Source organism: Macaca nemestrina, chromosome 7, assembly GCF_043159975.1.
Source record: "Macaca nemestrina isolate mMacNem1 chromosome 7, mMacNem.hap1, whole genome shotgun sequence".
Lineage (NCBI taxonomy): Eukaryota > Metazoa > Chordata > Mammalia > Primates > Cercopithecidae > Macaca > Macaca nemestrina.
This window is the reverse complement of record NC_092131.1, coordinates 50,633,035-50,660,503: the sequence shown is the minus strand read 5'-3', so window position 1 is coordinate 50,660,503 and position 27,469 is coordinate 50,633,035. Positions and strand designations below refer to the sequence as shown.

The window sequence follows — 27,469 nt, the reverse complement described above, 5'->3', positions numbered from 1 at the left end:
AGATTCGCTACAGCTCCCAGTGCACGGTAGACTTGAAGCAGGGAGCGCCTGCCCGGTCCATCCCTCCCCGGCCCCGCGTGGCAAGCACCACGGGTTGAGGCGCCCCAGAACCGAGGAGAAGGGTTTGGGAGGCTGTGACTCCAAAGCCCTCTGCAACTTCCCGGCCCCAGAGCCCCACCCACTACCACGCGGCCTTCCCCGCAGCCCGCAGGAGACACCTTCGTCCCCGCCCCTCCACAGGTCACCTCCCTCCACGCCCCTCTCTCTTGGCCGGGGCAGCCGGCAGGCAGGGAAGTGTCGTAAAGCCAGGCCCAGGAAACTTTACCCGGGGTAACAGCCGAGGCGCTTTACGGCGACGGCGGCTGAGTGAGAGCCTTGGCGGCTGTGGAGGCGGCCGTGGCTGCGAAGGAGGCGGCCGCAGTGGCTGAGGAAGAGGAGTGGCGGCAGCGGCGGCGGGGACCCGTGCGGGGTGAGCCGCGAGGAGGGGACGGGGAGGGGCCGCGAGTGACAGGGCTGGCGGGTGGGCCTGGGCGGACGGGGACGGTGGCCGGTTGAGCAGCTGGGCGGTGCTGAAGAGCGGGGGGGGGGGTGGCGCGGAATTGGGGGGGCAGCTCCGTGAGGGACGGTTTCTGTCTTTGTTCCCCCCACCTCGGCCGCCCCCCACCCGCCGCCCCCTCTTTTCCGCGCTCTTCGGCCGGGTTTCATGGCCTCCCCTCTCGGTCTGTGTCGCTTCTAGGATGGCGGAGGTACCGCCTGGGCCTAGCAGCCTCCTCCCACCACCAGCACCTCCGGCCCCGGCGGCGGCCGAGCCCCACTGTCCCTTCCCGGCGGGGGCCGCCCTCGCCTGCTGCAGCGAGGACGAGGAGGACGACGAGGAGCACGAAGGCGGCGGCGGCGGCAGGAGCCCGGCGGGCGGGGAGTCGGCGACGGTGGCGACCAAGGGGCATCCGTGCCTCCGCTGCCCTCAGCCGCCGCAGGAGCAGCAGCAGCTCAACGGATTGATTAGCCCCGAACTGCGGCACCTCCGGGCGGCCGCCTCCCTCAAGAGCAAGGTCCTGAGCGTAGCCGAGGTGGCCGCGACCACGGCCACCCCTGACGGAGGCCCCAGAGCGACTGCAACAAAAGGAGCCGGGGTACACTCGGGCGAGAGGCCCCCTCACTCCCTCTCTAATAATGCAAGAACTGCGGTCCCCAGCCCGGCGGAGGCAGCGGCGGCCAGCGATCCCGCGGCGGCCCGCAATGGACTGGCCGAGGGCACCGAGCAGGAGGAAGAGGAGGAAGACGAGCAGGTGCGGCTGCTGTCTTCGTCCCTGACCGCCGACTGCAGCTTAAGAAGCCCTTCGGGCAGGGAGGTTGAGCCTGGAGAGGATCGGACGATACGATATGTCCGATATGAATCCGAGCTACAAATGCCCGATATCATGAGACTGATCACCAAAGATCTGTCCGAACCCTACTCCATTTATACCTATAGATATTTTATCCACAACTGGCCACAGCTGTGCTTCTTGGTAAGTGGATAGAATAAAAAGAGGGTGAACCCAGCAGTGATCCAGACTGTGCGGGGCAGGGAGCGAGGGCCCAGAGTGTGGCAGTGGATATCTCCTGCTGCTTATCATAGTACGTTATATGATGTCAAGTGCGTGTACACATTCCTAGTTATTTAATGAAACTGTTTTGAAGGTAAGACTTCATGACTCGGGTTAACGTGATACTAGTGTAACTGCAGCAAGCCTGTATGGTGGCGTGTTTCACTGGGGTGGGGGTCTTGTGTCTTGTTTACATTAGATTATAATCGTGTTTAACCGTCTTTAATTGCCTGCCCGCATCCTCAAACACTTCACAGTAATTTAATTTGAACATGGTTCTGTTTGGATAGAGGCCTTTTAGTCTCTCAGTTACAACTATAATCAGGGAAGAGTGTATGCATAAACATGTTTTGGTGAACATGAATGTCAGCAAACTTGGTGTGGCCATATTGGAGAATTAAATCTTACAAGCATTTTCAGTAATTATGGAGATGTTTCCCTTTACTTCAACAGGACAATGAACAGTTGTAGCCAGCCTGCTTTCTGGTACTCCATTGCAGAAAGCGCTACTAACACTATTGGTGACTGAAAGACTCCTGAAACTTGAACAAAATACCCTTTTGTGGAATGTAGAAAACTTCAGTGTGAAATTGTTACCGATCTGATTTTATTTTTTTTTAATTTAGAAACTGGTTGAAGATGTGGCCAAACACTAGTAACACTGGCTTGTGTAAATTATAATTGACAATAATATTACACATAAGTGAAAGACTTTGGACAGTTTTTAAAAATTTACGTAGTATTGGCAGTACCAGTAATTTCTTCACAATAATATTGGCCCATTTCAGTCTCTATGAACCCTTTAACTTAACTGTTGACTGCAGGTGTATGCTTTGTATCATGTACTCACAAGCATATTGTTTCTAGATGACATCCATTTAAGGAATATTTTATAATATGTGAAGGGAAAAGCCACCGTTACTTAGTGTTTTAGCATTGGCTTAGTTTCACTTAGTAATTCCCTGCAAGATATTTTGACAATACTTCCCTGTCTTTTTGATTATCTAGCTTGGTGGTAATTTGAAAATGTAACCTGGGTATTGTAGATAATGGTAGTTCTATTTTCTGTCTTAACTTTGCTTAAACTTCAGTACATTTGTTTAAACTGTGGGTACTATTTTATATTCTTGAAAACTGCTCTTTCAGTATTCTAAGCATTGTATCAGAATAGTTCTAAGACATGTCTATGTCAGTGAATATGAGAAAATGATTTATAGCAGTATTATAAATGTCATATCAAATGCCACTGTAATTGCTAAAAATTGTAGATTTAGTTGTAAGTTAACCCACAGAAACAGATGATTGAGTCACATTTCAAATTGAAATAGATGTTTTTCTGTCAATTCCAGGAAATTGTTGTGTATGTAATATTCAGTCAACTTTTGAGTCCTGATGTTTACCTAAGCCTTTCTCAACTTGTCTGCCATTTTAGACTCTGGTCAACAATATTAGTAAACTTTAGTTTTGATTTTATGTAGAACCCTTCCAATTCACCAGCTAATGTGTGTGTTAGCCTTTAGTTGCTCGTTTGTTTAATATTAAATTCTGAATATCTAGAAATTGCAATATGCACAAGTGGTTGACCTATAAGATTTACTAGTGCCAGTATGAATCAGGAGGTATTAAACAATAATAAAACAGTAGTTAAAAAACAACCAGGCCATTTAAAACTGAAACCTTTATCTTGGCATACTTTTACATTTAAGTTTTCCATAGGAACTATTTTTTTAAAAATGCAAATGCGTAAATGTATATGTTTATTTTAAATCATAACCTTTTAGAACTGAAAGGCATCCTAGAGATAATCCAGCCCAACTTAGGTTTTGTTCTGTTTTGGTTTTTGATTGAAAAAAAGAACCAAAGTGACTCAAAATGTTTCAGTCTCCAGATATTTACTGACAGAAGGGTAAAGCTAGAACCCAGTTCTCCTGGCCTCTCATTATGGTAACATAAGAACCTGAAAAATGACATACTCTTGATCCATTCAGTGAAGATTATTGTGTCAGCAAGTTATCCCCACCAAGTGACAGTTGCCCTTACAAACAGCAATCTCAAGAGATTAGAAACCTCCAAAATGTTGCTTTTTTCTATGGATAACCTGTAATGGGTCAATGGACTATTTGGGGTTGAACCTTACAAAATTGCCAATACTTGATTAACAAAAATGGTAGCTTATTATGATTCTTCCTAATTGTGAAAGATGTTAAAAAAAAAAAAAATACAAATGTGAGACACTTTCAGTTACTCTGTACTTAACCATTTTATCTTTACCTCTTTTCATAGTAACATTTTCAGTTGTTGGTACCTTTTTGAAGTTCTTAAACTTTGCTCAGCGATGTAACATAGTACTTCCGTTTATTCTAAATTTAACTTTTTGGCTTCCTCCGGTTTTCTATTTGTAGTGTTCTAGAATTTGGGAATCTCTCACTTCATATTTTTCATAGTTTTATAGACTGACAACCCTTTGGCCTTGTAGTGTTAAGTCTTAATCTTGCCAGGGATTTTTCAGTTCCCATCCTTGAAAAAATACATTTAATAGCGTGAATTCCAAATGTATGTGCAGAGCTTTTATTAGGAAAAATTGACAAGCAATTTAATGATTCCTGTAAATGTACCATATATTCGTGAGTGGTTTATCAGGAAAAAAATGCAGCATTGGTCTTCTTCACTACTAATACCATCTCTATGGTGTATGATATATTAGACTTTTTAGATGATATATACAGCTTGATTTTTGCTCCTACAGATTCTAAATTAGGAAGAAATCAGGTCTTAAGAATGAACTAATACAATATTTTGTTTGCTTATTCCATGCTCAAAGGACAAAGATTTGTTTGAAATTCCTGTTCAGATTGAAAGTACTGTCCAGTTGTATTGTTTTAATTTTTCCTCATTTTTGGATAGTTTATAAGGTGTAGCTGTTCTGAGGTTTATATCATCGATCTAATACAGGTTTTCATTTCGCATGAGCCTGACTTATGAGGTCAGGCCAAAATTTTTTCTGAGCCTTTTAAATATACCATTTGGTCTGTAATAATTTTATGTATGTGTATGTATTTATATGTATTTGTATATACACACATATATTTGAAGTGAGTTATTTTCAGATCAGAAAAAGCTTTCAGAGTTGTTCAAGGCAATTTTTATGCATACTTAAGGTCTTTGTTTAAAAATTTTTTTTAAAAGATATATTGTGAGGGAAAAAAATAGAAATAGCCATTTCAGAGGTTTATTGACCCAAAATAGTTTTGGAATATGTGATAAACCAGAAATGAATTAGCGTGGGTTGTTGAATTTCATATTCCTTCAAAAGAATTTTTCTGACCTAGTTTAGGTTTGCATGAAATGGATTAGAATTTTCTTGCCTAAAAGATTTCTCCACAGTTAAAGGCTTATTAATCAATTTACAGAATGACAGACTAAAAAAGTCACAAATTTAAAATATGTATTAAGTATAAATTGGACATTATTAATTTTTTAACTCATTTCTGCTTTTGTTGAAATAGCTTCTTCTGGAAAACTAATTTATGGAAAACAAACTTCTTACACATTATTTAAACAGTTGGAGATATTGCCCTATTTATAATTACCAGAAATACCTACCATGTTACTAGAACTTTTTATCAGCATTGGAATTTTTGAAAAACATTTTTAATAGTAACACTAGAAATCTTAATGAAAATGGGGGATGATTAGAATTTAACATGTAGCTTTTAATACTCTGGAAAGCTGTACATTTTTATTAAAATAGAAATTTCTGTAAAATTAAAGCTTTTAACATAAAGCTTTGATTTTGAACTATAAGTATTCTGAGAGCTTTATGAGTTATCCACACTGTCAGGAGTATCCTAAAAATGAGACTATGCTATATTTAGATATATTAACAAAAACCTCTTAGGTATGATCTAATCAATACCTTATAAACCGTGCTTTTTCTGAAAATTAAAATTTTTTTTTTCTGATCACAATCTACCATTCAGGTGTAAATATGTATTATATGTAGCTTTCACTAAAACTTCATTAAATTTTTTTCTTTTTTTATTTTATTGAGATGGGGTCTCACTCTGTCACCTAGGCTGGAGTACATTGGCACGATCTCAGCTCACTGTAGCCTCTGCCTCCCCAGCTCAAGCCATCCTCCTATCTCAGCTTTCCAAGTAGCAGGAACTACAGGTACATGCCACCACACCCAGCTAATTTTTGTATTTTTGGTGGAGACAGGGTTTTGCCATGTTGCCCAGGCTGATCTCAAACCCCTGAGCTCAAGCAATCTGCCCTCCCCGGTCTCCCAAAGTGCTGGATTTACAGGTGTGAGCCACTGTGCTTGGCCATTATTACTAAATTTAACTATTTAAAATTATATTCTGCTGATGGGCAAGTTTTACAATATTTTATGTCCTAATAATTTGTTTTTGCATATTTCCTCTTCCAGAAACTTAGGTCTTTGTTGCAAATAATTGTGATTATAAGCACCTCATACGTAATCTTATAAAGTACTTGAATGTTTACCTTGTGGAAATCTGGTCTTTTTTCCCTAGGCTTTAATAGTAAGCATAAATAATTCATGTTTTAAAGAATATTGAGAAATTTTAACACTAGAACATTTAAAGGAGTTAGGGGATTTAGATTTCTGAAACTTCTGTGACTGCTCTCTTGTAAGAGTTCCCGTTATCTCTTCCCCCCCGTCAAAAATGCCTACCAATGGTTGGTTGTTGTTTTCTCTGGATCATTGTGCAGTACCTGATGGCAATGTATTCTTCATAACTGTTTGTTTATTTTTAAGGCCATGGTAGGGGAGGAGTGTGTAGGTGCCATCGTTTGCAAGTTGGATATGCACAAAAAGATGTTCCGCAGAGGTTATATAGCCATGTTAGCCGTGGATTCCAAATACAGGAGAAATGGCATTGGTAAGAAAAATATTATTTCATAGAATGCCTAAGCTAAGCTATTTTCATTTTTGTGTTTTGAAATGAAAGACTTAAATGTAAGTATGTAGAAATGAAAAAACTAAAGGAAGAAAAGGCAGTTTATAATTTTTAATTTCAAAATGGTATTTTTAAAAAGTTCTTAAAATGAATTTTTTCTTTATTAATGTTTTGACAGTTTTTCTTTTTAACAAGTAGCCGATCATCAGTTTTTACCTCCAGATTTTTTTTAAATCACATTCAAAATGCTTTGCATTATACTAAGTAACACAAGAAATACTGCAATTTGTAATTACATTATGATGGTCCTTCATCCCAGCCTTCAAGCACTTGTCTGTATTTGGGTTAAGTGGACCTCAATCAAGCCAAAATTATGGAAAAATTGTTACCATTACTGGTGTTAGTCATGAACCGTATATTGCAGTTCAGAAAAGATCAGGAGATGAGAATTGATTGTTTCTTATAATTCCCAAACTTAATTTTTTGTTGGGTGTACTTTTCCTGACATGTTTAGTTAATCTTACACTCATGATTTATAATGATCCTTAGAATCGTGGGGTGGTTTAAAAACACATATTTAGACCCCTCACCCTGAGACTCTTGTTTGTCTTGTCAGAGGTGGGGCTGAAGCTTCCATGGGTGACTGTGATGTAAGCCTGATTAGGCACCACTCTTCTATCACCGGGTTAGATAACTTTTGTCATTTAAATAACGCCATAAAACTCAATAGGCCTCCGGGTGCGGTGGCTAACACCTGTAATCCCAGCACTTTGGGAGGCCAAGGCAGTTGGATCACTAGGTCAGGAGTTCAAGACCAGCCTGGGCAAGGTGGCAAAACCCTGTCTCTACTAAAAATACAAAAATTAGCTGGGCGCGGTGGTGGGCACCTGTAACCCCAGCTACTCAAAAGGCTGAGGCAGGAGAATCGCTTGAACCCAGGAGGCGGAGGTTGCAGTGAGTGTGCCACTGCACTCTAGCCTGGGTGACAGAGCAAGATTCCGTTTCAAAAAACCACTCTTCTAGTCTCTAGGACCTAGTAGCTCTATGTTCACAGTGGAGGATTGGGTAGACAAGCATTTGTCTAAGCATGTCAAATTTTGTGATGTGCTTTAGCGAGTATTCATAAAAAAATTTTAATACCTGTACCAGTATTTAATCATTAGCAGTTTTGTCACTTACGTTTTTTAAAAACTATTGTTATTGTCCAACTTAAGACTCTCACACAGTCCTAGATATCATGAGAAGTAACTATAAATAGGTTTACTTAATATGTTAGGTTTAGCCAACTTTATTACAGTGTTACAGCTTTCCACTAAGATTTTTAATGAATTGGGCTTGTTTTATGGAGTAAGTTTGAGCCTTTGATGCATTAAAAAACACTGATAAGGACTCATGATAAATTATAGCCAATTGTTTGGCTAGTTTGGAGGGCAGAAACCAGTGGCTTCAGGGTTGCATCCTGGCCTTCAGACATACTTTGTTTGGGCCATAAAATGTACGCATACTTGTATGCATGCTTTGAAAATTAAGAGTTTTTAATTCAATTTTATTATTTTTTGAGACAGAGTCTTGCTCTGTTGCCCAGGCTGGAGTGCAATGGCGTGATCCCGGCTCACTGCAGCCTCTGCCCCCCAGATTCAAGCAATTCTTGTGCCTCAGCCTCCCAAGCACCTGGGACTACAGGCATACCCCACCACACCTGGGCTAATTTTTTGTATTTTTTGTTTTTTTGTTTTTTTGAGATAGAGTCTCACTCTGTTGCCCAGGTTGGAGTGCAGTGGCACTATCTTGGCTCACTGCAACCTCCGCCTCCTGTATTCAAGTGATTTTCCTGCCTCCGCCTCCCGAGTAGCTGGGATTACGGGCACCCGCCACCATGCCTGGCTAATTTGTTATTTTTTAGTAGAGACGGGATTTCATCATGTTGGCCAGGCTGGTCTTGAACTTCTGACCTCCAGTGATCCGCCCACCTGGGCTTCTCAAAGTGCTGGGATTATAGGCTGAGCCACCGCACCCAGCCAGTGTTTTGTATTTGTAATAGAGACGGGGTTTTGCCATGACCTCGGCCTCCAAAGTGCTGGGATTATAGGCGTGAGCCACCATGCCTGGCTAGTTTTTTGTATTTTTGATAGAGACGGGGTTTCACCATGGTGGCCAGGCTGGTCTTGAACTCTTGGCCTCAAGTGATCTGCCTGCCTTGGCTTCTCGAAGTGCTGGGGTTATAGGCGTGTACCACCGCACCCAGCCTAAGAGTTTTTAAATAAAATTTGTCTTCTCTTAAAATCAGATTTGGCAGATTTTTTCCCTTTTAATATACCAGTTATATTTGACCCTAAACTAGGATACATTTTGCTAGACATTTACAGACACACCACTGACATCACTGGGAGTGCCAGACTTCATCGTGCTCACTATAAAGTTTATAGGAACCTACTGTGGGTAACAGCAGTTCTGATGAGGTTGTCTTGTGCCTTGTGTCCAGGGGAGTTTGGAAGATCTTTGGTGAGATCAGCTCGGGTTATGCAGTAAGTTCTGGCCAACTCATGGGGAGTTCCTGGGTTGTTCTGGCCATACCATATCTTGTCTTTTTCTCTTTCCCTTTCCTCCTACTTTCAAACACAATAGAACAAACTCCTGCTTGCGGCGAATAATTATGTCTGAGAAAAAGGAGTATATTGGGAGATAGGTCTTCCAAGAGGAAACGTACTGTTATGTATAGGTTCTATTGGCTTCTCTTAGCTTATAGCTAAAATTTTTCCCACTTAATTTGAGATAATCTGTGTATCTGGATTCAAGATAGAAACTAGCATTTGACATTTCTGTGCTTATGAATATTATAATTTAGGTTATCTTTAAGAAATACATTTTTCCTTCATTAATACTCAGATCTATATTCTAGGTACTAACTTGGTTAAGAAAGCTATATATGCCATGGTTGAGGGAGACTGTGATGAGGTAAGTCTTTAAAAATGTTTAATACTTGTTTTCTGGGCATTATTCTTACTGGGTATTTTTTATAAATATTTTGTAATTTATTGCAGATTTCATTGCAGTTTTACTACACAAATGCAGCTTGTGGGGAAAATTATATTCCATTTAAAAACACATGAATTTTTGACCTAGAACAAATTTTAAAATGGAGCTAAAATTTCTTCAAAATGAGTGGATGGAATCTTAGACATTTTTAGTACACAATTTTGGTATTCAGAGGCTTTATCATCAGTTTTTTAAGGTAGCTCTTATTATAGACTCTGTTATAATTTGCTTACATATTGGCCTTAGTTTCTAACAGTGGGAAAACTATCAGTCTATATGGAGGACATTTCACACTTGAAAATAATCTTTTTGGAATTAAATAATGACAATGTTGCTGGGGGAAGACAACCACTTTTTAAGAGTAGCGCTAGCTGCGCATTAACGTAAGAGCATTTTCTCTCTTCCGCTTGTTTGTAAGGTCTGATGGCAGATATAATTTCTTTGTATCCTACTGCACTGTGTTTCTACATATAGTAGGTGCTTGATAAATACTGGTGATGATTAGGAATGTTAACATTTACTGTTGTACAGTGTGGAAGGGAACAAGTATAAACTAGAGAAGTATAGATGTCTTTAATATAGCAGTGGTGACTGAGGAGGAGCAAAGTTGTACTAGTACTTTTATGAGTAATAGAAGTAGCAATTTTTATTATTAGAGGTCAGATGTGCCTTAGAGAATTCTCAAAATATGTGAAATTGGGTAACTTTTTTCAAAATATTGACCTTAATAATTTGTTTTAGTGACTTAAGTGGATTTTTTTTGTACAAAATTTATACACAGCATATATGATATATGTGCATGTGTTTTTGTTAACAAAGTTCCTTCTGCCATTCTCATGCTTTTCAAGTCTTTATCCATCTTTCCATTGATAGCTACTGTTTTTTTGTTGTCGTTTTTGCTTTTGTTTTGTAGAGATGGGAGTCTTGCTATGTTGTCCAGCTGGAGACCACTCCAGCTCCTGGCCTCAAGTGATCCTTCCACCTCAGCCTCTCAAAGTATGATTATAGGCATGAGCCGCTGCTCCTGGCCTCTTGCTACTGTTAACTGTTTGAAATGCATTCTCTCATTTTTTAAATGCACCTATATGCAAATACCTAGTTTTTAAAAATACAAATGAAGTAATTCTTATTCAGTAATTATTAGCAATAATAATTGCTTTTTTCTTTTAACAACATCTCATGAATACATTTCTGTATTAGAATACAGAGATTTGCTGCTGAGCATTCTCAGGCTTCTTGTTCACACTAGGCTCTATTCTGACGGATCCACTCTTAAGTGGTGGTTATATGAGAAGGCCTCCAGACATAATAGGTGGCACAGTGAAGTCATCCTGGGATTTAAATATATCTAATTTTACTCCAAAGAAATAATTCACAGGTGTCAAAGGATCTCACATTGTTCACAGTTTTTTTTTTTTTTTTTTTTGAGACGGAGTCTCGCTCTGTCGCCCAGGCTGGACTGCAGTGGCCGGATCTCAGCTCACTGCAAGCTCCGCCTCCCGGGTTTACGCCATTCTCCTGCCTCAGCCTCCCGAGTAGGTGGGACTACAGGTGCCCACCACCTCGCCCGGCTAGTTTTTGTATTTTTGAGTAGAGACGGGGTTTCACCGTGTTAGCCAGGATGGTCTCGATCTCCTGACCTCGTGATCCGCCCATCTCGGCCTCCCAAAGTGCTGGGATTACAGGCTTGAGCCACCGCGCCCAGCCTAGTGTTGGCTTTTCATTGGAAGTTCTCAGGAATGATACGAACATTTGTATTGTTTTGGTCTCAAGGTTAAATTTTAAATTAATGATACATTTTATGGTATGCATTTCCAGCCTAAAAAGCTAATGCTGATTCATTCATTTTTTCTTTTGAAACAATGAATATTAGTTAATCTTTAGGCTGACATCAGGGGGATAGCTTTGTGAACTTTTTCCTTTTGTATAATTTTAAATGGATGGTTTTTGCAGTTTGTGAATACCTCTGTCTCTTGATTAGATAACTTTTTCTTGGTATAAGAATTTTGCTTATCTGCGTCCAACGTTATTCAGATCGAATAATTTGCCATATGAACTCTTGTTTACTCTATAAGCTCTGGTAGCTATCTGGTTTTCCTTTCCATGTTAAAATACTTTAGTCTTTAAGACCCGATTCAAATACCAACAACTCCTTTAAGTTTTTCTTGATCTTTCTGGACAGAATCCATTGCACTTTTCTGTTATTTTTGTTACTCTTTTTGTAATACTTATTGCACTTAATTTCACTTGTTCAGTGCCTTAGCACAGTGTAGGACAGAGATGCCTTCTCTTGTTTGTTGAGATATTCTTGGTGCTTAGTGTGACATTTGTGATAGAGTAACTGCTTCATAAATATTTTTTGAATGATTAGTTCTGTGCTTCCAGCATGATATTTGTACCCCTCTCTCTTGTTTAAGCACTTTTAAATTTTGACTTGTATTGCTGTTAACTTATCTTTCTCTCTGCTTTCTGTAAGCTTTCTGAAAACACCAATTGTCTTATTTTTGTTCATAGTAGCATTTTTTTTTAAAAGGCATCTTCAGGGTTAACCAAGTTGTTAAAATGCCTTTGAAATGCTAAATCTCCAAAAATATGGTGATTAATGAAAATGCAATTATGTGCTTTCACTTTCATTAATTTAGACCAACCTTTTAAAGGGTTTAGAAATTTTGACAAATTATCTGAAAATCTGTGAAAGACATTTGAGAAGGGTTTTAAATTAGATTTTCTACTACTTAGGTTATTCTGCTATTTTAAAAATTCTTACAAAGGTAAAGATTTTAAAATCTGTGAACCTTTTAATAGAGGTACATTTAACCAGGCACTGTGGCTCATGCCTGTAATCCCAGCACTTTGGGAGGCCCAAGGCTGGCGGATCAGTTGAGGTCAGGAGTTCGAGATCAGCCTGGCCAACATGGTGAAACCCCATCTCTACTAAAAATACAAAAATTCGCTGGGCGTGGTGGCACACACCTGTAGTCCCAGCTACTCAGGAGGCTGAGGCAGGAGAATCACTTAAACCCTAGAGGCGGAGGTTGCAGTGAGCCAAGATTGCACCGCTGCTCTCCAACCTGGGAGAAAGAGACTTTGTCTCATAAAGAAAGAGATACATTTGGAAATCTCCATGAAACCTTACTGTGCTCTGTGGCAAAAAAAGAAAAAAAAAAAGATACATTTGGAAATCTCTGTGAAACCTTACTGTGCACATCAAACAATTTTCACTTTCTATTCTGTCTACAGAATTTGTGACCTTGAGTCATGTTTATATTGTTGTTTGTTGTTACTAGTCATTTTAAGCTCAGAGTATTCAGCCAGAGTTATTAGTAATCCACAGAATTGAAAGGTAGATAATGTTTTTCTCCAAATAATGCTGCACTGTTCCTGGTCTAGTTGATGTTTTCATTTTGTCTTACTGTGATTTTCCCAACTTTTCATATCAGAATTAGGTATATGTTAAAGCAGTATAGCTAAAATTTTTTTTCATTTTCTATGTATTTGGAGCTGACACAAAAAATTATAGTATCAAAAGAGGAAACAAGTGGATTTGTTACTTCATGAGTAAGAAATACATTACCAGTGTGCTGATCTGGCTTAAATTTGTTTACACCCCCACATGCTCTGGCTGCCAGATGTGTAGCAGCTAGGACAAGTATCTTAGGTTCATGTTTCACAATAGAAGAAAGAATAAGATAAATACATATAGAATGAATGAGTTTTCTATGATGCAGATTTTAAACTAGGATCTGTGTACCTAAAATCAACCTACTTGCTGGCCATTTACATTTATGTACTTTTTTTCCCGAAGTAAATTAGAATTTGGGCAGGTGATTGATCAGTATCAGTATGATGAATAGTGCCTCGATGTTTAAGCCATTGATATCCTTAAAATCTTAATCTCTGAAAACTTCAAGTTGTTTTTTGTTTTTGTTTTTGTTTTTGTTTTAAGAGTTTTAGGCTGGGCGCAATGGCTCATGCCTGTAATCCCAGCACTTTGGGAGGCCGAGGTGGGTGGATCACGAGGTCAGGAGTTCGAAACCAGCCTGGCCAATATGGTAAAACTCCGTTTCTACTAAAAAGATACAAAAATTAGCCAGGTGTGGTGGTGCGTGCCTGTAATCCCAGCTACTGGGGAGGCTGAGGCAGGAGAATTGCTTGAAACCAGGAGGCAGAGGTTGCAGTGAGCCGAGATCGTGCCACTGTGCTCCAGCCTGGGGGACAGAGCAAGATGCCGTCTCACCAAAAAGAAAAAAAAAAAAAAAGAGTTTTAGGTCGATTACTGTGATATGAATAGCCGGAGATAACTGATCAGAATACAGTGGAATTAGGATTTCTTAATGGAATTTAAATTTATAGTATCTTAAAATATTTTCAGTTGAAAATCATGTCATTTTAATTTTTGCTTATTTACATTAAAGACATTTTTTCCATTGAAAAACCATAATGAACATTACAGAAAACTTGAGAAACAGAAGAAGAAAGTTCACTACCTACCCTTCTAGCACGTTGTATTAGTCTGTTTTCACCTTGCTGATAAAGACATACCTCAGACTGGGCAGTTTCCAAAAGAAAGAATATCACATTAGATTGAAGCCTCACAATCCTGGCACAAGGCAAGGGAGGAACAAGTCACATCTTACATGGATGGTGGCAGGCAAAGAGAAAAGAGCTTGTACAGGGGAATTCCTCTTTTTAAAACTATCAGATCTCGTGCGACTTAATTCACTCATGAGAACAGCACGGGAACGACTTGCCCCCATGATTTAGCTACATCCCACCGGGTCCTTCCCACAGCACATGGGAATTCAGGATGAGATTTGGGTGGAGACACAGCCAAACAGTATCACACATCCAATTTGGTGTTTTCTTTCCTTTCTTTTTTTGTTGCATACATTTTTTATTTTTACTAGACAGTTTCTTCTGTAAATAGCATGCTATGTAACTTGTTGCCGACTGTTTACAATCTGCTATTCAAACCCATGACTTTCCCTACAACCTGATTTGCTTGACCTACCTAATGCTATTTATTTCTAGCAATATAAAGGTAATGCAAAAGACATTTTGGTAATTTTTAGACAGATAATCTGGTAGCTGACTGTATTTTGTACAATTAAAAGAATAAAATAGATCACATTAGCACTAATGACTACATTAGATTATTAGGAGCCACAAGGAGATCTAAGTTATTTTTTGAAATAACTTATACTTTTCTAAGTTAGAAAAGTCCAACTTAGAAAAGGTACAGTCATTCTTTTTCCCCCATGATACAAAAGATTACATTTTAGCTTTTTAATTAGACTATTTATTATGTTTATTAAGTATTTACTAATTATATATATGTATATATATAAAAAACATCTTTAGTTTCACTGGAAATATTTTGCTATGTGATAGAGGCTGCAAGGTAAAGAACAGAATACAGTGGGGTTAGCTAAACTGCAAGGATTTTGGGTGAGTAGTTTGGCCTAATAACTGAGTATGAGAAGCCTGGTTTCCGTATTTATCTTCTGTCACTTGGCAGTTCTATGATTGTAGGCAGGCTGTTTAACTTTTTCTGGTCTTTCTCTTTGTCTGTGCAACATGTTATTTCTGATCTTAAAGAGATGTTGTGAAGAGCAGTACTGTTTGTTGTTCATTCAGCAAATAGCAGTGGAAGGGCTTCTAGGTGCCAGACAGTGTGGTAGTGCTAAAGTTCTAGCAATGAACAAGCCTGCCCTCCAGGAGCTTCCAGCCTACAGTATTAAAAAATACTATCTTAAACAGTAATGTTTTGTAATGGTTTGGCTTATCCTGAAAATGGTCTGTTACTGTTGCAAAGAGGATCAGTGGAATTTCACTGTAATTTTTTTTCGCTGTTAAGTAGAATTCAACTCTGTCAAGTTTCTTTAGGACCAAAATAACCTCGTTTTATGGTGAATTTCTAATATAAATCCAGATATTCTTTTAATATGTTTATAAGAATTTGAGAATTAAAAATTAGTTACTTTATCCTGGCATTTTTCTGTTGTGTCAAATAATTTTCTAAAGAAAGAATCACTCTGTTTAGAAAATATGAGTGTGCCAGGAGAATCTTTACATTTTAACTGAGTGAGACCTTGGTGTAATTTTTTCTCTATGTAATTGAGCCTCATTTCATTAATCTATTAGGATGCCAACAAACTTGAACTGAGTTCTTAACCATATCTCAAGTGTGTATTTGTGTAGTGGTGGTAGCCTCAGATGTGTTTGGAATATTTTAGATTGCTGAATATTAATGATGGTGGACTTAGAATCCCTTTCATCTTGTCTTAAGTAGGTTACATTTCCTGGTCACTGTGCTTTACTTTGGGAAATAATCAGGGGAGAGGTACAGTAGGGTAGTTACTATTAAACTTTAGTTCATAATTGGACTCTGTTCTGTCCTTGCTCTATTGGTGGCCTTGAGTTTTATTCATCTGTAAAATGGATAACCACATCAATTTCATAAGGTTATTGTGAAAATAAAGCTACATAATGCATGTAGAATGCTTTACATTGCACATAGTACAGCTCCAATAAATATTAGCTGTCATATTTTAAAATTGTCACTTTTTATTTGAAATCAATTCCAAGTTTTGAGTTGTTGTGACTTTAGTGTTTCTCATATTAAATTGCTTTGATTTAACGTTTTAGCTATAATTAGGTGCTGGACCTAATAACAGAATTGCAGGAATTACCCAAGAGAATTGTTAAAAACTAAAAACTTGTATTGACCAGACTGAGGTGTTACAGACTCTAGTATGACATACCTTACTAGAAATTTAATTGTGTGTGTGTGTATGTGTGAGTATTTTAATTTGTTTTTTGAGACAGTCTCGCTTTGTCGCCCAGGCTAGAGTGCAGTGGTGCACTCACAGCTCACTGCAGCCTCAACCCCTTGGGCTCAAGTGATCCTCCCACCTCTGCCCCGCTAAGTAGCTGAGACTATAAGCACACACCACCAAACCTGGCTAACTTTTAAAGTTTTTGTAGAGATGGGTTTTCACCATGTTGCCTAGGCTGGTCTCAAACTCCTGGGCTCAAGTGATCTGTCTTGGCCTCCCAAAGTGCTGGGATTATAGACATGAGCCACTGCACCTGGCCAAATTGTGTTTTTTTAAGTGCAGAGAGAAATTGACGTTTACTTATCTTAAACCAGTTTATTTCCTGTACAACTTTTATTTTAGGTTTTCTTAGGAGCGTATTTATTTTCTTCATCCTAAACTAATTACTTCATTTTAGATCCTTTAAAGGTTTAGATTTAGCATTGGTCCCTGCTGTTGTTGGGTTTACCAGCTAGGAGAGATGACATACCACTCATCAAATGTTGAATAAGAATGTGTCATAGGAACAGTGCAGAATGCTGCTGGGTGATATAAAAGGAAAGGGGCACTGTCCCCAATCTGGAAGTGACAAGGTAGGGCCAAAAGAGAGGAGGATAGGAAGAGCATGCTTCCAGAGAGAGAACAGTTTATTTGAATGGTCTAAGGTGGGAGAGATCGTGGTGGGTTCCAGAAACTGAAAATTCAGTGCCGAGCATGGAAAGCAAGGAGAGAGAGACCTAAAGCAAAGCTGAGGCCAGTATATTGATGGGCTTTTTATGTCTCTTGATATTGTTTTTAGATTGTGGACTTTCTCTTGAGGACAAGAGGGAATCAATAAATGGTTTTAAGTAGAGAATTAACAAGAGCATCACCCTAACTCTATTTATAGAGAATGGGAGACCTCTTGAGTTAGGAGTTGATGGCGGCTTGCTCTGTGGTATATCGAGCTAAAAAGAGGACTACTTAGAGATTTAAGAGGGAGAATTGACAGTAATCAGTGCTTGGATGCATATAGGTGGTTGGAGAGGAATGAGGTTCAAAAATGACTCTTGGGTTTCAGGTTTGAGGCACTGATGTGGTGGGATGGTGATACTATTTACTGAGATATAGAATTGTGGAGGAAGAGCAGATTATGAGTTCAATTTTGGATATAAGTTGAGGTACTGTCTAGACCAGTGGTTCTCAAAATGTCCCTTGACCAGCAGCAACATCATCATCTGGCAATTTTAAAATGTTGAAAATGCAGATTCTTGTGTCCTACTGCAAACCTACTCATAAACTCTGGGTGTGGGGCTCAGCAATCTATTTTAACAGGCCCTTCAGGTGATTATGAGGCACTCTAACATTTTGAATACCTCTTGTCCGGATTCAGCAAACACTGTTGGTAAAAGGCCCATTAGTAATTATTTTAGGCTTTGTGGACCATAGGTCTTTGTGGCAACTGCTCAGCTCTGCCCTTGTATTGAGAAAACCGCCACAGACATCATGTAAAACAAATAAACGTGGCTGTTTGACTAAAACTTTTATTTACAAAACAGACAGCAGGCGCATTTGGCCCAAAGTCTATAGTTTGCAGACTCTGGTCTAGACTCCAGACAAATATTGTAGTTATTACCAGAATAAATGACATATTAATGAAAATATGGAAGTTGGAAGTCAATATGAATAGCTGCTTATAATAATATAGCTTATTAGTTTAAGGAAATAAACCAGTACTTTTGATTGTTGATTTTATTTTCATCCTTAGTCATTTTACCTTTCCCCACAGGGAAATAATTAATCTTTGTTTTAGTATAAAACATACTCTCATTGCTAAAAATTTCAAACATCACAAAAATCAGTAGAACAGAAGATACATCTCCAGTGGTCCTCCAAGCCCTTGACCCAAATATAATATTACAATTTTGATGACTATTTTTGAGTTCTTTCTGTATATTATTTATTGTTTTCACTATCAATTTTTAAAATAACATGATTTTTGAAAAATTGTTTACTTGGTAAGTGATTTTTCAAATTATGTAATTATAACTTAGTTTTTTTCTCATTTCTTTGAAGGTTGTTTTGGAAACCGAAATAACAAATAAGTCTGCTTTGAAACTTTATGAAAATCTTGGTTTTGTTCGAGATAAGAGGCTGTTCAGATACTATTTAAATGGAGTTGATGCACTGCGACTTAAACTGTGGCTGCGTTGAGAAACCGACATCGAGAAACAACTTTCAACCACACAGAATCGACCTTTGCATGCAATGCAATTTGTACAGAATTGCTTTGCAGGTGGATTTAGTAATTTCCATGCAGCTCTTATCTGTCAGTGTCTCATTGAGTGTCGCACAATATTTGTTGCACTTTGGCATGGCGCATTTGTTCTGAATTAAAAGATTGTTTTAAACTTCAGGAGTTCTTTTGGTACCAACAAGATGTGCCAGTTGATAGCCAAGATTTATGTGTTCATTTGCAAAGTCTGCTGACAATGTTATTTACACAGTGATCATTTTTTCACAGAACCAGTAAGTGGAACATAATTTTTGTTCCTTAAAAAAGCCAATGTGGATTGTAAAAGTCTCTAAGTATACTAACATTTCACACAAAACCTGCCCTAGTTTTCTGAAGGGGGTGAGGGAGAAGATGCTTCAGTTTTAGGTTTAATTTTTTCAATATTAAATTTTCCATTCTTGAATATTGGTACCTCAGTGATTAGTGAATGAAAAAAATGTAGGGTGGGGTATGTCTTACAATGAGTAAAGGTAACAATTAAATTTTGTCTGCCAGTGCCTGTGTAGATAGGTATATTTGTCTTCATCTCTAGTTTTTGAATGCATGCTATCTTTTCCTTTTCTTTAAGGCCTTTGCAAGCAAACTTTTGTTTTTATTTAAATTCTAAATTTGATAATAAATTATTTCAGATTTTTATAATTTGGATACTTTTTTTCAGGTGAATAACAGAATGGTTTACTTTACAAGTCCCTTTTTCCTTACAGTAACAAGTTGAATCTACTTGGAAAATTGAGAAATGGCTCAAAAGAGATAAGAAAAGTTGATGGAGCCGGGAATTGCTGGGTTTTAGATGCACTTTTTCTTTTGAGAGTAAGGGAAGTTTTGGAAAAGAATAGAAAATTAGTGTAAATTGATACAATTTTATTTAATCAAAATTACTGCTACGCTGTGAAGAACAGCTTTTACAAAGTAGCTGAATTTGTTTTTCCCACTTGATTTGGATTCACATTGCTTTCATTTCTTAAAATGTTTCCCTTTAGGTTCTTGGTCTTGGAAATAAATTTCAAGGTGCATTGTATCCATTTCAAGCTGCTTTATTTTATTTTCACTTGTATGAGCAAATTCATAGGGGAGCTTTGCTTTTCTTCTGCCAGAAAAACAAAAGGGGGAAATGAAAATCTTTTTTGGAATGAGTTCTGTGGGTTTTCTTAACCGCCACCATGTTTATTAGTTACATTGTGTTTTGGCCAATCAGTGCAATGTAACAGATTTTAAAGTTAATTGCTTTCAATTGAGTCAGTAAACCTGTGATAGATAATTTATTTAACTGGAAAACCTAGGTACCCATAAGAAAAAAGATTCATTCTCTGTGAAAACTGTAGAAATCTCTTGTTGTTGTTGTTTTCATTTGAATATACTCTACTTCTGCTCTAGTATTTGGTTTGGAATATATTTTGTGGCTCTAATTACTGTATTTTTAAAAACCCTACCTCCATTAACAGTTGGTAAAGGCCCCTTTTCAGGAAAGTTTGTTGCTTTTTTTTTTTTTTTTTTAAAGGAAAGCTGCTCTTTGCTCAGTATAGTGTTTTGAAGGTGAACATAGTAACAAATACTTTAAAAATAAAGATACACAATTTATATTTGAAAATAAAAACTTTCTGCTGGTGGGATTATTTATAGTTCTTTATTTTTAAAGACAATGTTTTCCATTTTATATTGCTCGTGAAAGTTTAATGGGTAGGATACTGGTTATAATAAAAATATGGTAACCACACAGTACTCAGCTTTTCAGTGTTTTTGGTCAAACTTCATTTAGGCACTAGCATTTAGAAGAATACCAACTATAGTGATGCTTTTATTTAATATGAAGGAAATTGAACTAAAACATATTTATGTCATCAAATTTTATTTCACTCCTTTATATTTGACTTGCTGGTTGATGCATAATGGTTGACGAACATATATTTGCTTGAATCATATGGGGATGGTTGTAAAGTAGATAGATGGTAGGTCATTGGTTCAACCATTTTAGTGTTTTTGCCAGATTGTCAATGAAACCATCATACTGACCTTTTCCTTCGAAATTGCCGAATTGACTGAACTGATTGGGTGTTTGTAAACATGACGTTAACTGTGTGACTAAAAAGTCAGATGGTTGCCATATTGTTTGGTGTATGTTAAATGTCAGTGTATGCCTTACGTCTTTAATTGGGTATGCAAAAATTTTTTTACTTAAGTAGATTAAAATTTTTAACCTCTAGCATGAAAACCCAACACCAACACTGAAAGACTCCATTCAGGTTGAAGTAGCCTCAAACAGTAATTTACTTTTTGAAATAGGCTGTTATTTTTCTTAAATAAGCTTAAAATAATTCTATTTGAAATCGATAGCATGGGTTCACTTGGCTAAAACTGAGCAAAATAGGTGCAACTTTCTTTTAATGGGGTGCTGCCTCTTTAGGACTGACTGTACTATCCACTGACACTGGTTTGGCAGTTGGTACTGCTGAACATTTTTATACATGCTACCATGAAGCTATATATGTTAGTATTGAAGAAGCTAACGGGTATACTATCATTTTTGATGTGTGGGCTGATTATAATTTCCTGTACATTGGGATGAAACTACTTTAGCAAAGTCCACAGATCAGAAACCATACAGTAGTTTTTGAAGTTGAAACCAGCAAAATAAGAAAAAATAAAAAGTCAATTTTAATATTTTCTGCCTCTTTCCCAAATTACCCTTCCCACTTGCTCGACAAATCTATGTAAAGCAGTTTGTTTTTCATGTTTTAACTTTACCTTGCCCTGTGTTATGGTACTGGCTGACATGTCTAAGACTGGATGTGTATATTTATTATGGTGTCTAAAAATCATGAAGTTCATCACTTTTCAGGAGTATAGATAAAATCAAATTGGTAGTGCATCAGAGTTACTTTTCAGTGCACCATGACATCACTAAAATGAGTGCTGTAATGTTACAGGGCTTTCAGGTTTGTAAAAACATAACCATAAATTATATTGACGTCAGATATGAGTTGAGTATCTATAAAATATCACGTGTATCTCAAAATATTGGACTGCTGTTTGACTGGATATTGCTGCATAATTTTCTTCTATTGTCCCATATCCTTTTGGAGAGAGATTTAATGGGATTTGAAATGTGCAAGCTGTCTAAATAAGATGCAGTCAAATAAAGTATGGTTAAGTTGTGTTTGCATTTTTCTTTTAGATACAGCTGTGTGCATTTTATGATTGGGTTGTTTTGCTTTTACCCACTAAGTAAAACAGCAACAAGCAATATATTATTTCCCACTTCCTGCCTTTCATCTAAGAGTTACGGGGAGGACGTATTACATAATTGTCATCACTGTTGTGTGTTCTAACAAAGTAAATTTGAAAATAATGTGAACTTGATTTTCCTAAAAGTATTCAGTTAGTCAACTCATATGTCAGATATCAGTACATTTTCCATGTGTTGAGTCAAAAGTTTATCTTTTTAGTCTGTTTCATAGCAGTTTATTTCTAAGACAGTTTTTATTTTAATTTGCTTTTTTGTCTGTACACTGCCACTCTAATGTTCCCCCCGCCCCACCCTTGGTAAGACACCAAAGTAAAATAGAGCAATATCTAAAGAGCCTTTGCCCCTGTCTTGTGAGGAGCTTTAAATAGCTGTGAATACTTCTATATGTCAAGATTTTCAGATTTAAGTGGAAGGATGAAATGATCTGTTTTAATCATTTAACTGCTAAATTACTTTTATCTTGCATGCCAAATCTTTACATTATTCTTTATAGTAATGCTGTAAAAGTATCTGAGGTTGTTTTATTTGGGCCTTATGTGGAACCCTAAATACTTCATAAATTCAGTATAAAGTCTAAAAACCAGAAGGTTGATACCATTTTTTCACACCAATGAACACATCATTATTAACCTGTAGCCCAGAAGTGTTAGATTTATTTATTTTTTGAGACAGAGTCTCACGCTGTCGCCCAGACTGGAGTGTGGTGGCACAATCTTGGCTCACTGTAACCTCTGCCCCCCTGGGTTCAAGCAATTCTTGTTCCTCAGCCTCCCGAGTAGCTGGGACTACAGGCGCATGCCACCACGCTCAGCCAATTTCTTATATTCTTAGTAGAAACGGGGTTTCACCATATTGACCAGGCTGGTCTCGAACTCCTGACCTCAAGTGACCTGCCCATCTCGGCCTCCCAAAGTGTTGGAATTAGAGGTGTGAGCCAGCATGCCCAGCCTATGATACTCTTTTTATAAGCAACTTTTAAAAAGTTTTTAGAATCTCATAAGCATATAGCATGGTTACACTTTCTTCAGATCACCACTGTCTAGTCACACTTCATATGAGGATAGATGTGTCCTTTTCACTCCCCAGTATGGTAGTTACTAGTCACATGTAGCTACTGAGCCCCTGAAGTATGGCTGGGATGATTGAGCTGAATTTGTAGTTTTAATTAAAGTTAGCCACATGTGGCTTGTGGCTACTGTATTGGACAGCAGAGCTTTAGATAATTTAGGCAGTAATAACAGGAGGGGAGTGTTTGTATAGGTTGAAATGTAAAACGGAAGGATCACAATTAGGCCAGATATGGTGGCTCACGCCTGTTACCCCAGCATTTTGGGAGGCTGAGATGTTAGTTTGTGACCAGCGAGGACAGCATAGCAAGACTGTCTCTGAAAAATCTTTTAAAATAACACAACTAAAAATTACCTTTGAGAAAAAGTATAGCTGAACTGTTTATACTGACAATATATTTCATTAATACAGTGTTTGACCACTCTCCACCCCACCAACGACTGCCCTCGTTATGTAGCCTTTCTGAGAAAAGCAGCCCTTTCAGATTTTATTGTTGTAAGTTCCTTGGGTTGCAGAGATGCAGATTCAAGTGCCAAAAGTTGTTTCTGATGAGACTCATCTTTTTAGCCTTAAAATGTTTGTATAGTTGGCCCTAATAGTTTCTCATTTTAGATGAATTTAAAATCATTTCACTTCTAAATGAGATTGGTCATCTCATGAGTGGTGAAGTTGGAACATGGAGGTCTGTCATATTTTTAACCTCCAAGATCCACTTAAGGGATGAGGCCAAAGGCCAGTGTTATTTCTAGAAGAACCAGATTAATTTTGCTGTCTTCCATCACCACGGTGTGTTCCTTGACCCTCGCTGGTCATCTGGTAAGTGTAATTCATCAAAAGAGCAGAAATAGGGATAGTAAACACCTGGATACAAAGACAGTGCCAGGCTTGGTACAACCTGTTAACACTGTTGAGGAAAGAGCTCAAAACACACATTACTTTGGGAGCAAGTCAATGTTTAATCTCAATATGAAACAGACTTAGAAATAACAAAGACCACTGAAGTGCCAAATCTATCTTCTAGTACTACTATTTATGCAATATGGGGGTTATAATGAAATAGTTTTAGTTTAATTATGTAAGGTTTTTATAATGCTAAGAAATAAGCTTATATTTAGATATGGATTTTTATGACTACCTCTTTGCTGTATGAATATCTTAATTTTCTAATACCTCAGTTTCATGAGAACTGTATGTACATTTTTGTAAATAAAATAATTTACCATATGCGAGGAGAAGGACCTGCTTTTAAAGAAATTGTGTAAAGACATTTGTTACTGGATGTGTTACATAGTAAATCAATTTGAAATTTCTTAAAAACGTTTATAAGACTTTTCTGGTCTCCTTGACCGAGGGATTTTAGTAAAAGTATTTAGTGAGATTTGTATTCCAGGAAGTGTGTGCCATCACTTGTTCATTTGCAACTGCAAAGATTTGTATGTCTCCTATGTTTTCCTTTCATGCCAAAGAAACTCACCCTTTTTAAAAGCCAGCAGGTTGCACAAACCAAAAACAAAATATTTTGCCCCTTAAATAGGCATTTTAAGAAGTTTTATTTCCTGGTATTTAAACATTGTATAGAGGGGAATCTAGTTGTAATAATTTGTAAAAATGCATGTATTTTTAGGAATGCGCTAATTCCATTAAGGGAAGTACTGACATTTTTAAGGAACTGTGCTGCATTAAAATCCACAGTTGCATGAAACTTTTAAAAGTTTAAGATATAAAGTAATTGCTAAAATTTGTGAACTGCTCAGAGGATTCAATGCCCTAACACGCAGGGGATTGATCACTGTGATATTTAAGCCAAGATTTCTCATGATTGTATATGGTTATTGATCATTTTTAAGGGGCTGAACCTGCTGCCTTTATACTTTTGACACCTCCTTCCCTCCCTCCCTCCCAACTGTGGCTGTAAACAGTGACTCTGCACAGTCAGCGTTATACTTGATTTCTTTGTGAATGCAAATAAAATAAAATTTGTAAGTCCAAGTATTGACTTAACTAGGTAAATGTAAACTGATTTCAAATTTGTCTTTGGCCAAGTCTGCTTAATAACATGATAATTTGGAAACGAAGGATATCAATATGGATGCGGGCATTGTGTTTAAGTCATTGTGGGATATTTTCTTCGTATTAGGAACTAATAATGAACGTTCAAAGTTTATTTTTATCCTGATGATAGTGGGCAAGTTTCTTAATTTCTCTGGGCTTTTAGTGATAACTACCTGATGAGCTAATTGTGAAGAATAAGTGAGATAATTTATGTACATAAATTACCTTAACAATGCCTAGTAGCCTAGTACATCGTAAGCAAATGGTAGCTATTAATAGTATATATAATATAATTTGCATATAATTTTGTATTTTGCATATTGAGGTTTTTGGTTTTTATTTTTTGTTTTTTGTTTTATGAGACGGAGCCTCTCTCTGTTGCCCAGGCTGGGGTGCAGTGGTGCGGTCCTGGCTCACTGCAACCTCCGCCTCCCAGGTTCAAGCGATTCTCCTGCCTCAGTCTCCCAAGTAGCTGGGACTGCAGGCACGTGCTACCACGCCCAGCTAATTTTTTGTATTTTTAGTAGAGACGGGGTTTCACCATGTTAGCTAAGCTGCTCTCGATCTCCTGACCTTGTGATCCACCAGCCTCGGCCTCCCAAAGTGCTGGGATTACAGGCGTGAGTCACCCTGCCTGGCTGGCTATTAAGTTTTATAGTGTTATTTAAATGACAAAAGTTATCTAAATATTATGTTAGATCTTGCAAGAGTAGCCCAGGCTGTAGCAAATGAAGAGAAAAATCTTTTTTCATTTCTAATACGGAGAATATTAAAATAGGTAGATAGAATAGTATAATGAACTCTCCATATACTTATAAATCAGGCCCAATGCCATGGCTAATCTGGTCCTGTTCATCTCTACCCACCCCATACTATTTTAAAACTAATCCTAGAGATTATATTTTATCCATAAGTATTTCAGTACTCATCTCAAATGGTAAGTCTCATTTTTAAAAAACATAAACCATGATACCATCTCACACTAATCCTTAATCATCATATAACCAGTTAATGTTCCAATTTCTAGGAAATTATTTTTAATAACATTGGGATATATTATGGAGAGTAAATATGAATACAGAGGAGTTACTCTTAAGTATATAAGATAATTAAAGGAAATGATTAAGTGGAAGAGGTGAGGTTGAGAATAGGGGCTGTGTCTTCCATATCCCAAGTGCCTAATGTTTTCCTATGGATATAATAAGGCATTTATTGGTGGAAAAATGGAGCTGATAAATATGGTGAAATTACCAACATTGACTAAAGAATGACTTTTAGGAAAGGGTTTTGAAATATAATCAGCAAGGCATGGCAGAAAAGATAATTGGGTGAGCGGGAGAGAAAAAGGTGGTAATATGTGCACAAAGTTTTAATAGAGATGATTAATCTAGTGAAGACAGTTTAGGTGAAAACCTGAGATGCAGCAAAGATAAACACCCTATCATCAAATACTCCAATTATCATGGTCAGAAAGTAATCAGTGGAGGATAATTCAGAATAAATTTACTACAACCATTATCTGAATTTAAAAAGAAATCCGAAACCATATGGCTGACTAGAGTTGCCAGAAATGAATAAAATTAAGAGATGATTTTATGAGTTCGTTGTACTGCAACTGCACTAAATATATTGAGTTTGAGCCACAGAGTCATTCTCAAACGAGTGAGCCCAGTTTTCTTTTTGTGTACAAGAGCACCCAACTGGAGATGCAGAACACCTTTGTACCACCTAATAGAAAGAGTTCACTGTGGTCTGGTCTGCTTTTATAGGAACCTTGCAGCTATTGGGATATTAGCCCCTCAGTTTGGGGTGGCGAGACCTCTGATGAAGTTTCTCTATTACCAGGAGGGCAGTTGAGTAATAGTAACAAATAGCACACAGATTACCTTCTTACAGTTTTCAAGGTACTTCCACCTACTTTTTTTAACTCAGTCTTTATATGGATCTTTAGAGATGGAAAGATATTTTCATTTTGCAGATTAAAAAACAATACTCAAGGTGTTTAAATGACACCTTTAAGGTCACACATCAGTGATGTGACCTGAACCCAGCCCTCCTGAGTCTCCTAGATCTAGTTTTCTTGCTACCACACATAGTGCTTGATGAAACTCAAAGAAGATAGAGCCCAATATGTTTTGTTGGGTAAATTATAACATTAATGAATCCTATACAGTTAGTTAAATATGGTTTTATTCAGCATAAAATTTAAATGCTCTCAAAATGTTTAATATGTCTAATTTGTAAAATCCATTAAAGGTTTTAGGATTAAGTGATTTTTCTTAACATGTTGGTTTCCAATGATTAGGTCTATAATATCTTTCAAGGAGACTGGGATTTGTTTCTTTTTGAGAACAAACTTTCTTTATATATTGTCTTGTTCTAGAAAGTTGAAATGAATAATCTATATTAATTCACTTATATTTAATTTTAAATTTATAAATATACTCTAGCATGTAACATCA

At 37.6% G+C, this 27,469-nt stretch overlaps 1 protein-coding gene across 1 annotated transcript; it reads left to right on the top strand.

Moving 5' to 3' along the window:
* The first annotated feature begins 336 nt into the window (after positions 1 to 336).
* On the top strand, positions 337 to 21,814 carry LOC105473608 (N-alpha-acetyltransferase 30, NatC catalytic subunit). The gene is made up of 5 exons (XM_011727464.2): positions 337 to 469; positions 737 to 1,511; positions 6,373 to 6,496; positions 9,414 to 9,469; positions 18,424 to 21,814. Exons 2-5 carry the CDS (start codon positions 738 to 740, stop codon positions 18,559 to 18,561), a joined length of 1,092 nt encoding a protein of 363 aa, XP_011725766.1. The 5' UTR covers positions 337 to 469; position 737; the 3' UTR covers positions 18,562 to 21,814.
* Positions 21,815 to 27,469: the final 5,655 nt, after the last annotated feature.